The sequence below is a fragment of the Muscardinus avellanarius genome (assembly GCF_963383645.1).
Source record: "Muscardinus avellanarius genome assembly, chromosome: 12".
Lineage (NCBI taxonomy): Eukaryota > Metazoa > Chordata > Mammalia > Rodentia > Gliridae > Muscardinus > Muscardinus avellanarius.
Window position 1 is genome coordinate 68,409,720 of NC_137798.1, and position 16,776 is coordinate 68,426,495.

General features: G+C 40.3%; 1 protein-coding gene across 2 annotated transcripts in view; it reads right to left on the reverse strand.

Moving 5' to 3' along the window:
* PPP2R5E (protein phosphatase 2 regulatory subunit B'epsilon) overlaps positions 1-16,776 on the reverse strand; it is a gene marked incomplete at both ends in the record, with an annotated part of 153,562 nt that overhangs the window by 58,084 nt on the left and 78,702 nt on the right. For both annotated transcript variants that reach the window (XM_080707795.1, XM_080707794.1), the window contains one exon: positions 16,086-16,282. In XM_080707795.1, the coding sequence (XP_080563921.1) occupies positions 16,086-16,282 (197 nt within the window). The remainder of the gene's footprint in view (positions 1-16,085; positions 16,283-16,776) is intronic.

Here is a 16,776-nt window from a genome sequence, read left to right on the forward strand (position 1 = left end):
CCATTAAGTACTAAAGACATTACATACTCCAATACAGCTTGCTTATCCACTTTATTTAAAACTATGCTTACTCTTCACCTTATCAAATAATTGCAGCCATTCCTATGTGCTCAGAAACATCCTTTCTCGTATGTGTCATCCCTTACTCTCATAGTTATGTTCCTCCTTGCCAGGACTCAGCCTGTTTTCTCCTCTGCCTCTCTAAAGTCAACACTGCAATTGTGTTTTTAAGCTCAAAGTCTCTTACCTTCTCTCCATTTTTAGAGGCAACTTCTACCTAAGAAGTCACTGGATAGCTTATTTCTTACTATTTTTATGTACAGATTAAGTTTGGCTTTAAATATTGGTCAGCAGGCAATTTACTCCTGAAAATGACCTGTTTGTTGTTTTCTTGCCAAACCCTTGCCTCAACTGAGCAGTACTGTCTCGGAGAATTCTATAGCGAGGACACTCATTTTCTATGTATTTTCCTACTAATAATACACCACTGTGGCGTAACCACATCTCTCCTTAGAGAATCAACCAATAAACCCCCCCTCTCATTTATTTCTCAGTAGAAAGACCAAACCACACAAACTAACACCAAGTACTACAATTATCTAAGACCCACTTGTAAGTACCACAAGAAATATTTCCCTACCGTTTTATCATCTGTTTTCTTGGTACATTTTTCCAGAAGCATTGCTTAAATCTCTAAACTACATGGTCACTGTAAATTAAAAGGAAGGAGAAAAGAAAAACCAAAATTTCAATGTGGTTCTGGAACTTATCCTACAAAATTCTGCCATCTCTTGGGGGAGGGCCAGCGATAGAAGCAGAGTATTCTCACTATAGTAAGATGATATACTGGACATATCAGACTAGTCAAGTCACAGTTTGACTAGTGACAAACAATTTTAAGTATACTAAAAACTTTGAACAACCTTTAAATCAGTTAAGCCAGAAGTACTATAGCTTGTCAATGAAGCAAATAGTTGCTTCCTGAGTAAAAACTCTCTCTTTAAACTGGGCGTAGTGGCACACGCTTGTAATCCCTGCGGTTGGGAGGCTGAGACAGGAGGATCACACAGGTTCGAAGCCAGCCTCAGCTACTTAGTGAGACTCTGTTTCCAAATAAAGTATAAAATAGGTCTGGGAGTATAGCCCAGAGGTAGAAAGCCTCTGGGTTCCACCTCCAGTACCACCAAAAAAAAACTCTCTCTTTAGCACAATTAAGACTAAACACTTTCTTGCAAGGAGAGAAATAGTAAATTATTAATATAGTAGGGACATAGCTATGCAAGTATAGCAGGGAAGAAATTATTGAAGTGAGCTTAAGGGCTGTACATATACAAACATATATACACATGGACATATGCAGGTTTACAGGGAGTCCCTCCCTCAAAAAAAGAAAGAAACACTTAAAATTTTTTTCCCAGAAAATAAGGTCAAAATCAAGTCATGAAACAATACAGAAGTGCCGGGCGTGGTGGCGCACCCTTGTAATTCCCACGCTTGGGAGGCAGAGACAGGAGGATCGCACAGGTTCGAAGCCAGCCATGCTGGCGTAAAAAACCCTGTTTCCAAATTTTAAAAAAGTATAAAATAGGTCTGGGAGTGTAGCCCACAGGTAGAAGGGTTTCCAGGGGGGAAAAAAAATAAAAAAACCAGAAGTCATCTCAAAGATGATTCCGCCTCCCCAAAAAAAAACCAGAGCAGGCCAGCCAGACTCACTGCAACCAGAAAAACTAAAGAAAAAGGTAGGTCTATCATAAGTTTCAAGGTTAATATCATGAATAATGACAATGGCTACTTCATGTACTTAACCACTGTGCTAAGATTTTTCATAATTTAATTTTCACAATAGACTTATAAAGCTACACGATGGGTGGGAAGCTTCAAGGACAGACTCGCCCAAGATCACACCACTGAGTGGCCAGGCTGGGTCCAGGTTGGCTTGTCTGTACTTCTGACCAAGGGAGGAGAACAAAAAGAAAAGGCAGGTTGTACACACTTTAAGTGCTTCCAAGGAGTAGGGCTTTAACATGGAGATAGAGGGGTATGCAAATCATTTAACTAATTACACTGGCTCCAAATCCTGGCTGACTCAAGCGACTTAACAACTCTTTGGTTCCCCCTATAGCTTGCTGCAGGGAGTGAGAAGTCACAGTTCTCATACAGTCACCCCTGGGTATACATGAGGGACTGGTTCAAGACTGACCCTCCAAGGATTCTGAAAGCTGCAAATGAGTCATCCCCTATATAAAATGGTATAAGCGGAATGTGGTAGTATATGCCTGTAATCCCAAGTACTCAGAAGACTAAGACAAGAGGATGCCAAGTTTGAGGCCAGCCAGCAACTTAGTTAAGACTTCCTCTCAAAATAAAATGTGAAAGTCTGAGGATGTTATTCAATGGTAGAGAGGACCCCTGAGTTTAGTTCCCAGTACTACAAAAAAAAAAAAAAAAAAAGTGGTGTCTGCATAAAACCTACCTACCCTCTTCTGTACACTTTAGTCATCTCCATAGTAAGTAAAATTTCTAATACAATCTAAGTGCTATGTGAATAGTTATGCTGTATTTTTGGGGGGGAAAGTCTGTATAATGTCTAGTACAGATGCAACTTTTTTCCAAATATTTTTAATCTGCAGCTGGTTGACTAAATGGGATGTAGAACCAATGAATTCAGAGGGCTGACTATCTACTGAGTAGTGTTTTTCTCATTCTAAACTACCTGGGCTAAACTCCCAGCCCTATTTTTAACTCTTTTATTTTGAAACAGGGTCTCATTAAGTTGTGGAGGACCTCAGTAAATAGCTGAGACTAGCCTTGAACCTGTGATCCTCCTGTCTTAGCCTCCCAAGTACTGGGATTACAAGTGTGGGCCACCACACCTGGCCTCTGAGTCATTTGAGAGTCCAACCAAGTCAACTATGAACAAGACTGCAAAGGTGGCTCATCACTACGCAAACAGGGCCTTCTGAAGAGCACTTCTAGTTGTGGGCCAGGAAGGGAAGTGGAGGAAAAGGCATGTGAACTCAAGGAACAGAATCATCTCAGGAACTGTGGCTTGGGTGGAACAGAGGGGGTTCTGAACCCCTCCCCGAGTCCCTCCTTACCCCAATCACTCACTACATATTCTCCAATGCTGGGAGGCAGTGACAGGGCAGAGAAATGGTTGAGAAGCAGTGTTAGCAATTCAATAACACAAAGACAATGTGAAGTTATTATACAGGGCAGGGAGGTAATGGAGAAGAGGGAATAAAGGGTAAGCCTCTCCCTGAGCCAAAATGAACATTTAATCCCGGAGCTCACTAGTTGGTCTAGCCTTGTCAGAATCACCAAAAGATACAGGGAAGTGCTTGTCAAATTCCACCTATTTAGAAGAGCTCAAGGGGAAAGTGGGGTGTACAGAGACAAAGATCCAATAGTCCAGCATTTTAGAGGGGTGTGTGTGTGTGTGTGTGTGTGTGTGTGTGTTCGCACATGCTAGAGATGGAACTCTGGAACCTATACACCCTAGACAAGCACTCTACCACTGCACTACAAAGCCGGCCCAGTCATCATTGTCACTGGAAAGAATGATTACAGGGAAGCATTTTTACAAAGGAGAACAGGGGTTCTGGAGCCAGGCTGCCTTGGGTTAAAGCTTAGTTACCCAGGTGAGTGGCATAGCTTTGGGAAAGTTTCTTAACCTATCTACCTCTCCTACCTTATTTAAAAGTGATACCTATAATAATATACCTCATAGAGTTGTTAAGATTGAATTAACTCCTTGCTGAAGTTGCTGCATATTACTGTGCTGCTTATAATGAGAGGTGTACAGAGCTGAAGATCTTCTTTTATTCCTACACATTTTTGTGAAAAGCTTGTAAGGATTAAGAATAGGACTAGAATTCTAAGCTGTTTAACTATTATTACAACCTATCAAAACTGACTAAAAGCAGAAAATCTCAACAGTCAGGTATGTATTTAAGAAAACCTTAAGAATTCATTACCAAAACCTTCCTACAGTGAAAACTTCAGGCCCAGATGTTTTCACTGATGAAGTCATTCTAAAACTTCATTTTTTATCTTTCCTTGCTGACATAAATGGAAGGATTCTGCTCCTTTCTCGTCTCTTCTTTTCCAACCAAGAAGCAGTGAGCATAGATGTTTTGCACATGTGGGAAAATCAAACTTAAACCATTTTGGAGTCAGATACACCTTTGAAAAATTAATCAGAAGCAACTGATATTTCTCCCACAAAAATACACAGGACACAAAAGTTCGCAGTCAACATCACAGGGTTCACTGACCCTGTAAAATCAATCTGTGAGCACCCTAAGATGCTAAATAAATACTGTTAAAGTGAGCATTAATTAGAGCGGCAGAGCAACAGTTTAAGACAATATTTTACAAAAGGGCAAAGTACCTACCAGTTTCTCTATCCTCTAACAAATTACAAATGCTAACAATATGTTCCTAGCCTCAAACAGTAAATTCTTCCTGCTCTCATTCTAAAAATGTCTTTCCATAAACTTAATTATAAGCCTATTTTCCACTTACCAAGGAATTCTTAAGTTTCTAATCTAAAGCTCAGGTTAGACTTACCCTATCCTCAAAATTTTCCCTAAACATCAGTAACTAAATGCCCTTCTTCTTAGATACCATTCAATTCTCTTGCATTATTTGTATTTCCAATCTCCAGCCACCTACCTTCAGTGGCTCTTAAGTTAACTCCTAGGCAAACTCTAGCCAGGGCATAATTATTTTTCTTAGTGGATACAGGAAATAAAAACTGAAAAGTTCTTCTTTCTCCAAGTCTACATTTAGATAGTGGTGATCTTATGGGAAAAAAAAAATCTTCCATCCTTCCACCAATAGCATATATAGTAAAGTTAACAGAGTATGTGTAGGCAGACTCTGAGATCTTTCATTTCAACTTCATAATTTTCTACAAAATCATATTATGCTATTAAAGACTAATCAAAGTTGTGACTTCTAGTTAAATGAAAGAATGTATAAAAGATAAAGCATTCAGGTAACCAAGTGAAGGCTATAATCTGAGTGGGGGTAAAAAAAAAAAAAAAAAAAAAAAAAAACACGGCTAATGGTGGCCAAGAAGCAATATAAAGGACTGAAGGAAAGATGTCAATGGAAAAGGAGAAATAACATTTAACATGTTTTATTAAAACCACATTAGCTAGCCGAGTGTGGTGGCGCACACTTGTAATCCCAGTACTTGGGAAGCTGAGACAGGAGGATAGGATCATAGGTTCATGGCCAGCCTCAGCTACTTTGTGAGGCCCTCTACAACTTAGTGAGACCTTGTTTCAAAATAAAGAATAAAAAATAAGGCTAGGAGGTGTGCAGCTCTGTGGTGGAATGCCCCTGGGTTCAATCCCCAGTACTGCAAAAAAAAAAAAAAAAAAAAAAAAAAAAGATCAGCTTTGGAAAATCACATAGCCTACAATTTGAGGTCTATACAGATTTAACCACAGACTGCAAATTAGGCAGACTTTGAAATGAGGGAAGCCCATGTCATAAAGACAAAATATGTAAATAACAGCAATGACCATGTGACAAGGTTGTAAACTTTTTATGAGATGAATGAAAGGATTTTCCTGTAAGTCACACACCTGAGGTTCCACCACTGTACAAGCTCAACTTCCTCATTTCACCCTCTCCTCAACCACTAGCTCCTCAGACCACTACTAACAGCGATTCTCTGCTAACATCTCAGCACCACTGCTGGTCTTTCTCTCTCCTGTCTTGCTCCAGGCTGACATTACCAATCTCCATCTCTCCACATCTAGATATTCCACATGAGCCTCAATATTAACACATCAAAACTCAGCTCCTGCTAAGTACGGTGGTACATGCCTGTAAATCCCAGTACTTAGCAGGCTGGGACAGGAGGATCACAGATTCAAAGCCACCCTCAGCAACTTAGTGAGGCCCTTAATAATTCAGCTGAAAATAAAAATATGGCTGGGGTGTAGTTCGAAGGTAGAACGCCCCTGGATTTAACTCCTAGCACAACCAAAAAATACAAACAAAACTATCAGCTTCTGTTTAAAACCTGCTCTCACCCTACTGCTGAGCCACTTACACAATGACACTGCAGACTACCTCACCATCATAGCCAGGCATCCATCCATCCATCCATCCATCTATCTATCCATCCATCCATCTATCTTTCTCTCTCACCCTCTCTCCAAATATCCATCCACACAAGTGGTTAAGTGTGTGTGTGGGGGGGGGGGGGGATCAAATCCAGGGCTAGGCAGGTGCTCCTTTCCTCTCTTTGTCTACTTCTGCCCTCCAGGTCTGCTGTAACACAACTCTCCTCAGTGATTCACTCCCCCGCTTCAGGCCTTTCATAGGTTCTCCAGCCCCCATCATTCACATCTTCCAGCTCCCCAACACACACACACACACACATACACACACAATCTCCCCCCACCCCCATAACAACACAGTCCTCATAGTGTTCCACTTTATTTATCAAGTGGTTTGGGATTCCTTTGTATCTTGTAACTTGCTTTTTCATCTCAAGACTAGTTCAGCTACCTTTTAATACCCTACTGAGACTTTACTCTTTCTGTAAAGCCTGCCTCGGACACCCTACCTACCTTCGATCAACCAGAGCCTCTCTACTCCTTCCTGGCCTTGCATGTACTTCTGAATGTACACATCACACTATCTTGCTAGTTGTTCATCTAAATACTCTCTCTACCAGAATGTGAGATTGCTGGCAGAGTAAGGCAATCATTTTAATCATAAAAATATAAAATCATAAGTCACTTAACAAACATTACCTGGGATTAACAAAAACAGTATCTTTACCAACAAGAACTCATTTCACAGTTAAAGCACTGCCAAAAGAAACATTTTTTAAAAATGTATAAAGAATATAAAATATTCACAGCTCAAATTTGGGCAAATAAAAATTTCCACAAGACTATTTCAAGCACCTGAATTCTAAGAAATCTTTCAAATGGATACATGGCAACAGAACCCAAAAGATGACATTAACATAATGTGGCAAAAAATATGCCTCAAGGACAAAAGCTTGACATTTGAAGTGATGCAAATGAGAAATAAGCAAAGCCTAAAGGAACTAAAAGTCCTGATTCTCATTTTTCCAACAGATATGATCCCATGAGAAACACATGAAACAAAATTCTTACCTAAGCAACTACTTTGGTTCTCCCCACGCCTGGCTCTAAGGAACTACTTTGGACAATGATTTGTAAACCTAACGAAAAACAGAATCCATTCTAAATCTATTAGACTGCTGATCCTAAGAGATGATAGTTTTCAGAGTTGAAGGATCTGAGAGATCACCTACTCCTTCCATTCACAACAGGAGCAACTGAGGCTGAAAAAGGTAAGTACTTACCTATGGTCTCACCACTAGTTAGGCAGAAGATGCAACATGGGGACAGTAGCTTTTATATTCTCTCTTTGGGGTTCTTTGGGGCTCTTTTCACTATTCCCACTCTATTCTTCCACATATAAGTTTTGTGCTATTTTGTGTAGGCATAAAAGAGTAGTTTTCTTTCTTACTTCTAGTAGTCTATAGGTGGTATCCAGACTTCACTTAAAATGTTTAAAACGGCCTCCCCAACTCATAACTACTTTTGTCTGTCATTTTATTTCCCTTAATAAGAACACCAACTCTCAAAGTATGAGCCCCATCAGGCTGGGTCAGCTTTTGGTATTAATGCTGACACCACACCATATCATCATAGGTCATTACTCATCCTGGCTTGTGAAACCCAGCCAGTGTTTCATTGGTATCTTATTAAAAAACACCACCATGTTTCTCACTAATCCTAGTGATTTACAGTATCAAAAAAGAAAAATAGGTGGGGACAGTGACTGTTCAACAGGCAGGATGATCTTGGAGTTACAGAATTTAAGAAGCATTAAGGCAATGGAAAACAGCAACATCTAGCTGAGAGAGCATGTTAAGTCCACAAACAGGAACTGTGGGTTCCACCAATGACTGTAAAATCAAGTACCTATTAACAAACGTGTTAGAGACTATACTAAGAGCTTTACACAAAACCCCCAAAAGGCAGATATCACACAGATGAAGAAAGGAAACAGCACCAGAATTTCTATTCTTAGTTTTGCTTTATGTTTTGTTTTGTTTTGGCAATGCTGGGGATTGAACCCAGAGGCATTCTACTTCTGAGCTATACCCCTAGCCCTATTTTTTACTCTTTATTCTGAAACAGGGTCTCACTGAGTTGCAAAGGGCCTCACTGAGTAGCTGAGGCTGTCTACAAACTGCAATCCTCCTGTCTCAGCCTCCCAAATGCTGGGATTACAAGAGTGTGCCCTACACCTGGCTTTTTAACTCCTTAAAGGCAGCAAAATGAAAGAAAGTAGGGAGCACCGAGGAGCCCTGGTTCCAAGTCTTCCTACACAGAAGTAACCACACTATTAATATTCCAGTGTATATGTATCTGAGGTGGTAAGGACCCTAGTGTACAAACAAAACAAGTGTTCATTTAAGCAAACTATTTATAGAGTGGGGCGTAAGAGATTATGAGCACCCTTCCCCTGACCCTATGGATCTCTTTACATCACACAACAACTGAGGGCCCCAAACATAAAATAACTCGCTGATGCGGAGCATGATGATTCAACACTGAGATGATTCCAGGCTGAGACAAGAGAATCAGGAGTTTGTGGCCAGCCTCAGCACCTTAGCAAGGCCCTCAGCACCTTACTGAGACCCTGCTTCAAAATTAAAAATAGGGCTGAGAGTATTATTCAAAGGTAGAATGTCCCTGGAAGAAATGAAATTATTTCTGTATGCAGATGGCATGATCCTATACTTAGAAGACCCAAAACTCTCAACAAAAAGACTTCTAGAGCTGGTAACTTTAGTAAAGTATTAGGATACAAAATCAGTCGTTTTTCTATATGCTAATCATGAATCCACTGAAAAAGAAATCCAAGCTGGGTGTGGTGGTACACACTTGTGATCCCCGCACTTGGAGGCTGAGACAGGAGGATCACACAGGTTCAAAGCCAGCCTCAGCTACTTACTGAGGCTCTCAGCAACTTAGTGAGACCTGTTTCTAAATAAAGTATAAAAAATAGGTCTGGGAGTATAGCCCAGAGGTAGAAAAGCCCCTGGGTTCCACCCCCAATACCACCCCCCCCCAAAAAAAAGAAATCCAGAACACAATTACATTCACAATAACCTCAAAAACAATACAATATTCTATTAGAAATAAATCTAATACAATATTCTATTAGAAATAAATCTAACCAAGGAAATGATAGACCTCTGCAATGAAAATTATAAAACATTAAAGAAAGAAACTGAAGATCTGAGAAGATGGAAATATATCTTTTACTCTTGGATAGGCAGAATAAATATTATCAAAATGGCCATTCTAAGAACTGGGCATGGGTCAGGCATGGTGGTGCACACTTATAATCCCCATGCTTGGGAGGCAGAGACAGGAGGATCCCACAGGTTCGAAGCCAGCCTCACTGACTTAAGAGACCTTGTTTCCAAATAAAAATATAAAAAATAGGCCTGGGAGTGTAGCCTGGAGGTAGAAGGGTTTCCAGGAACCCCAGTACCACAAAAAAAAAAAAAGAAAGAAAAGAAAGAAAAGAAAGAAAGAAAAGAAAAGAAAAGAAAAGAAAAGAAAAGAAAAGAAAAGAAAAGAAAAGAAAGAAAAGAAATGGGCGTGGTGGCACAGGCCTGTAATGCCAGTAACTGGGAGGCTGAGACAGATTCAAAAGTTCACGCAGGTTCAAAGCCAGCCTCAGCTACTTAGGCTCTCGGTAACGTAGTGAGATCCTGTTTCCATATAAAATTATAAAATAGGTTTGAAAGTGTGGCTCGGAGATAGAAATCCCCTGGGTTCCATCCCCAATGGCACACACAAAAAAAGGGGTCATTCTACCAAAAGTGACTTACAGATTCAATGCAATCCCTATGAAAATACAAATGTCATTCTTCACAGAGCTAGAAAAATCAGTCCTAAATTTCATATGGAAAAACAAAAGACCCAGAATAGCTAAAGCGATTCTTATCAATAAGGACCATGCAGAGGCATAGCAAAAACCTGACTTCAAGTTATACTAAGAGCCACTGTAATAAAAACAACATGGTACTGGCACAAAAACAGACACACGTATCAATGGAAGAGAATAGGAGACACAGAAAAAATCCACACACTTATAGCCAATTGATTTTCAATAAAGGTGCCAAAAATGTATGTTGGGAGAAAAGACAGCCTAATACAAAAGTATTGGGAAAATTGGTTATCCATTTGTAGGAAAATGGAATTAAATCCCAACCTCTTACTCTGCACAAAAGTCAACTCAAGATGAATCAAAGACTTGAAAGTTAGATGAGAGACTTTGAAATTACTAGGGGGACACAGGTCCAACACTCCAACATATAGAATAGGTAGAAAATTCCTCAATAAGATCCCCAAAAGCTCAGAAAATTAAAACGAGAATTAACAAATGTCATGGCATTAAACTAATAGGTCTCTGTTCATCAAAAGAAACTATCAAGAGTCTAAAAAGAAAGTCTACAGAACAGGAGATCTTTGCTACCTACTACCTGGTAGACGACTAATATCTAAAATATACACAGTACTTAAAGAACTTAATATTAAAAAGAAAAACCTGATCAAGAAATGGGCAATTGAACTGAAGAGACAACTCATAAAAGTAATACAAATATCAAATAAATACATGAAAAAATGTTCAAATCATTAGCAATCAAGGACATGCAGATCAAACCTGCACTGAGAGTCTATATAATCCCAATCAGAATGGCAATCAACAAGAAGTCAAATAACAATAAATGCTGGTAAGGATGTGGGAAACAGGAACTCTCATACAATGCTGGTGGGATTACAAATTAGTGCAGCTGCTATAGAGATCAGTTTGGAGATTCCTCAGAACACTGGGAATGGACCACTCCTGAGTATCATTCCACAAGGACTGAAATCATAATCTTATAGTAATACATGCATATCCATGTTTATAGCAACACAATTCACAATAGCCAAATTATGGAACCAACCTAGGTATCAATGGATAAATTATGGGATATGAAATTCTACTTAGCAATCAAGAACAAAATTATGTCATTTGTAGAAAAATGGATGGACCTGGAGAACATTATGTTACGTGATATTGGCCAGTCACAGAAAGTGAAGGGTCGTGTGTTTTCTCTCATATGAAGAAGCTAGGGAGTAATCGGAATACAAGGACTTTTGACCATGGAGGAAAAATTTCAGTGGCGTGAGAAAGATGATCTAAAGGGGAGGGGGGGAGAGAAGACTAATAAAGAAAATAGTTTCCACAGATGTTATGTGCGTATCAAGGAGTACTAAGGTCAATCTCAGTATCTTGTATTGGGAAGCAGGGTAAGGAATAGGGAAGGAGCCAGGGGAAAGCCCACCAAGTGCTGTGTGCATGTATCACTATAAACTATATTATGATGTTAGATCATAATGCACCAATAGAGTATTTTAAAAATAATACCGCTGGGTTCACTCCCCAGTATTGGGGGGAGGGGAGGAGCGGACACGACCCAGGACATACTCATTCACAGTGTGGAAGCAAGGAAGCATGGCCACAGCGAGCCCTGGAGCCCAGGTCTGTATGGTTCCAAACTTCTTTCTCTTTCAGCTCTATCAAGCCTCCTCTATGAAAGCTCAGATTATCTAGGTACTATTAGTAGCTAACAATTTTACGAGCCATCAGATATAAAAAATGAACTCTAAACTCCCATCTAAGAAAGTTAATTTTCTAATGCCCCTACAACAGCATAGAAAGCAGATTCAAGATTTTCTAAGGTATGGTTAATGCATATTTTAAAACACATAGAATTGTTTTCTTTTGGCTGGGAATGGGGAGGGAGGAAGAGGTAATGGAGGAGACAAACAAACAAAAAAAAAAAGGTCAGTCTCCCTTAGGAGAATAAAGCTGGTTTAGGACCCAGCTGGCTAGTATAAATGAAAGAATTTGGGGGATTCTGCTAAATACTAAGTTTAAAAGCAGAATATAATCCAATAATATCAAATACCTCAATCATAATTTGAGAGCCTGAAATGTCTATATTTTAGGAGGGGATTTATTCTACAAATTTCAACTGGGCCTGGCTAGGAGGCATTATGGAAGCCAAAGAAACATGCAGGGCACATTTCATCTCTAGGAGTACTTACAGTCTAATTAGGAAAATCAGAGAAATGTGCAAATGGATAAAAGGCAGCACACACATTCCAGAGGGGTAGACTGCCAAGAAGCAGAGGACCTAAAGGAAGGACAAAGCACTGGCTTTTTCAGGAAACAGTGGCTGCACTTTGAACTAGCTCTTGAAGGAAAAATGAGAATCAGAACTAGAGGTAGGAGCTGAACAGGGGAAACTTAAAAGCCATTAAAAAGCAAACCAGCTGGGCGTGGTGGCACATGCTTGTAATTCCAGTGCTTGAGAGGCTGAGACAGGAATATCACAGGTTCTCGGCCAGCCTCACCTACCTAGTGAGGCCCTCCTCAATTTAGTGAAATCGGTTCTAAATAAAGAATAAAAAATAGGGCTAGGGAATGCCCTAGGTTCAATCCTCAGGAACACGAACACGAACACACACACACACACACACACACACACACACACACACACACGTCGATCGTGGTAGTGCATGCTTGTAATCCCAGAATTTGGAGGCTGAGACAGGAAGACTGAGGTCGGTGGCCAGCCTCAGCTATTTAGTGACGCCCTTTGCAACTCAGTGAGACCTTGTTTCAAAATAAAGAATAAAAAATATAGGCAGGGGGTGTAGCTCAGAGGTAGAATGCCCCTGGGTTCCATCCCCAGAACTGGGGGAAAAAAAGAAAAGAAAAGAAAAGAAAACTGGTGCAGCCACTCTGGAAGATAGTCTGGCACTTTAAACAAAAACTGAAGATATTTGTTACCATAAGATCTAGCAATTCCACTCTTTGATATTTACCCAAAGGAGTTAAAACTTATGGCCACACAAAAGCCTCCACATAGATGTTCACAGGAGCTTTATTCACAATTGCCAAAACTTGGAAGCAACCAGGATATCCTTCAGTAGGTGAATGGATAAACTGGTATATCCACACAGTGCAATATTATTCAATACTAAAAAGAATGAGCCATCAAGAAACAAAGTTACAAAGGAAACTTGAGTAAAGGAAGCCAAAGGAAATAGGATACAGATGTATGATTGCAACTATATGACATTCTGGAAAAGGTAAAACTATGGGGGTCAATAAAAAAAAATCAGTGGCTGCCAGGGTGTTGGTGGTAGGAGTGGCGATGTAAAGGCAGAGCACACAGGATTTTTAGGGCAGAGATAATACTCTATGGTACAAGAAAGACTATGTAACACCAAGAGTGAAATCTCAGCAAACTATGAACTCTGAAGCCAGGTGTGGTAGTGCACGCCTGTGCCAGGTGTGGTGGCACACACTTGTAATCCCAGCATTTGGGAGGCTAAAGCGGGAAGATAGAGGTTTTTCCCTCTCGGGGACCCCCTCCCCTTTGGGGAGCTTTTCTCTCTCTCTCGCAGGTCACGTTAGCCTTGAGAGAAGGTGGAGTGCAACTGAGGGCATGTGGCTCGGGCAACTCTCGGATAGTGACCTGAAGGCCTCTGCTGGACATCAAGGCCGACCAGGGCCCCTAGGGGTGACCTGCACCTCTTTTCTGGCAGATCGCATGGACCCTTGGAGAAAGTAGTTTGCAACTGACGGCACTTGGCTCGGGCGACACTCGGGTAGTGATCTAAAGGCAGCTACTGGACACCAGAGCCCCGACAGCCCCTTTGGGGTGTCCGGCCACTTTTCCCTATTCCTTTCTGGCAGATCACGTGGACTCTGGAAGAAAGCAGCTTGTAATTGAAGGCATTAGGATTGGGCTACTCTCAAGTATTGTCCTGAAGGCAGCTGCTGGACCCCAGAGTTCCGACAGCCCCTTTGGGGTGTCCAGCCACCTTTCCACATTCCCTGCTGCTTCCAATAAACCATTTACTCCCCTTAAAAAAAAAAAAAAAAAAACAGGGAAGATCTCAGTTCCCAGACAGTCTCAGCTACGTAGTAAGGCTCTTTGCAACTCAGTGAGACCCTGTTTCAAAGAATAAAAAAAATTAGGCTGTGGTTTAGCTCAGAGGTAGAATGACCCTGGATTCCATCCCCAGTACTGCAAAAAATAAATAAAATAAAATAAAATAAAACAAAACACACTATAAGCTCTGGGTGTGCTAATGCAGCTCATCAACTAACTGCAGCAAATGTGCCACTGTGGAGGGTGATACTGGGGAAGGCTGTGCATTGTAGGGCAGGAATATGTAGGAAATCTCTGGACATTCCTCACAATTTTGCTATGAACATAAAACTGCTTTAAAAGATAAAACTTTTAAAAGTGATTAAACAAATCTACAGATAACCTCACACAAGGGAAAACTGATGTATTTACAAAGACATTTATAGAGCACTGGTTAAATATAAGGTAACTGTAAAAAGAACAAAAAGCTTTATGTGTACTGAGAAAAGCAAGGTACAGAAAGAATATAGAGTATACCACCATTTGTGTGTTTACAAAAGAATATTCATAACAAAAATGCGTGTATATGCTCATATACCCATCAACTAGCCAGAGAAAGGTAACAGAAAAAGTCATAAGTAGTGGACACCTCCATTGGCTAAGGGCACAGTGAGCTTAAAACCAAGGAGTTGTGCTCTGTAGAAGGCAGCTCAACCAGAGTTTTAGAAAGCATGCAATCTCAAGAGCAGGGCTCTCAGCAGTGGAACTACTGGCATCTGGGACCAGACCACAATTCTCTGTTGTGAGGGCTGTGCTGTGCAGTGGACTTGGCAGTAGACTTGGCCTCCACCCACTGGATGCCAGAAGCACTCTCGTCCCAAACCTGGCTATGACTACCCAAAATTTCTCTAGACATTGCCAAATGCCCCCTGTGAGGCAAAACTGCTCCTACTTGAGACACACTGCTCAAGACGTGATGATAATTGCTACCTACAAAACACTCCTGTAAATTAACAACTCCAATTATACATTCAGATAGTGATCTGAAGAGCATATCCAGCACCGTTGTGAAATGACCTTTGAACAGTAGCTTCTCAGGATGAGAGAATTTGAGTCCCTTCCCAGGTCTGAATTATTGTTTTTAGCCATAATCTTCGCCATCACAGATGTCACTTTTCTGCATTTGTTGAATGTAAATAGTGAAAGTTAAGTAGAGAAGCTAGATGGAGGTTCAGCAGTAAGGTTCGCCAGTTCCCCCAATGGGCTTCTCAATGATTCACTGACCCTTTTGGAACTCTGAAGCTTAATTTCATGAGTCAGTAGACTAGCCATTCCCATTCTCCCACCCACCCACAAATAGCATGTACTCCTAGATTCAAGATCTTCTAAAATGCCAAGGAAATGCAGCCCTCCCACAGAAATCTAACAGACAATAATATTTGGGCTCAACTTTTGAAAAACTAATATAATTATTGGCACAATAGTACAATTACTCACACTATACTGTTCCCATAATTCCAAATGACCACACAAAATGTTCAGATCTTAAAATCAAAAAAGGCATTACCTCTAATTTCAAGATTATAAAGAGAAAGATTGGTTATAAAGCCAAGAGAAGCCTTAACTGGATTCTACAAATCACATTTTATTAACTGTAAGTCCATTTCTAACATACCACAATGAATAGGAAGGGGGAAAAAAGGCCAGACATCCAATAGGCTTGAATATTTTTCAAACACAGAACTAAACCTTTGGTTGTTTCTCCTCTGTCTTTTCTTTTTCCAGAGCCAGAAATCCAGTAATACCCTGGCGATCTTAGCTTCATATTTTGAAGTCACTGATTCCTTCAATGCTGTTGTAGTTGGAAGGTTCTGGATTTCATCCTCATGAAATCATGCTCTTCAAATTCTAGTATTGTGTAGACTACTTGTGCTTAGCTCTCAGCGGTTGGCTCTCATTTGTGGAGGCAACCTCCAGTGACCTCCCTGTGCAATAAATTTACCTGTGAGTCGCTATGGAAGATGCTTAGAAGTGTCAGCGGCGGAAAAAAGAAACTCACCATTCTAACTACTTCAGGGTAAGTCTGCTCTGTCAAACAGCCTCTGCTTATTGTAATGTAGTCCACCAGTTCATTAAGAGTGGAGCGCTTGTATTCTTTCATTTTAAGATCAGATAGCGTGTCCATGAAGTCAAAAATGACACAGCACTGCTGAAGTTTCTTTAGGAACAGTTCAGGCTGCTCTGAGGTTGGAACGTCTAAGAAAAAAAAAGGAAATGGTGTAAGTCTGTCATCAATTTCCAGGTAACAGGAATTCTTTGTGAAAGTTACTTCAAAAGCAAGCTCAAAAGAATATGAATTCACATGATAATAGTGTTTAACAGTTCGCATGGGGGAAGGGATACCGTATCCACTACTTCAGAGACCAGTCTCTGAAAACTACAATGCACCACCAACACTATTGACCCTGTTTGCTATTCCACAGACTGACTAAAATCCCAAACGCCATTACAAGGTTGAAGCAAATTTTAACCAAAAACACCCCAATGTCAATACCCTTAAATCCAAAAACACGGAAAAAGGTCAAATCTTCCCTTATAAGGAAAGCCAAAGGTTTTCACTGTTGGTTTAAATTCGTTTTACTAAAAAATTTCAAACCAAAAATGTCAGTCTCTTCATTTTTAATTTTGTGCCAACATCCTTGGTATTTAAAGCAACTGTTGTATGTGTTTATATTTTTGTTTTGGTTTGG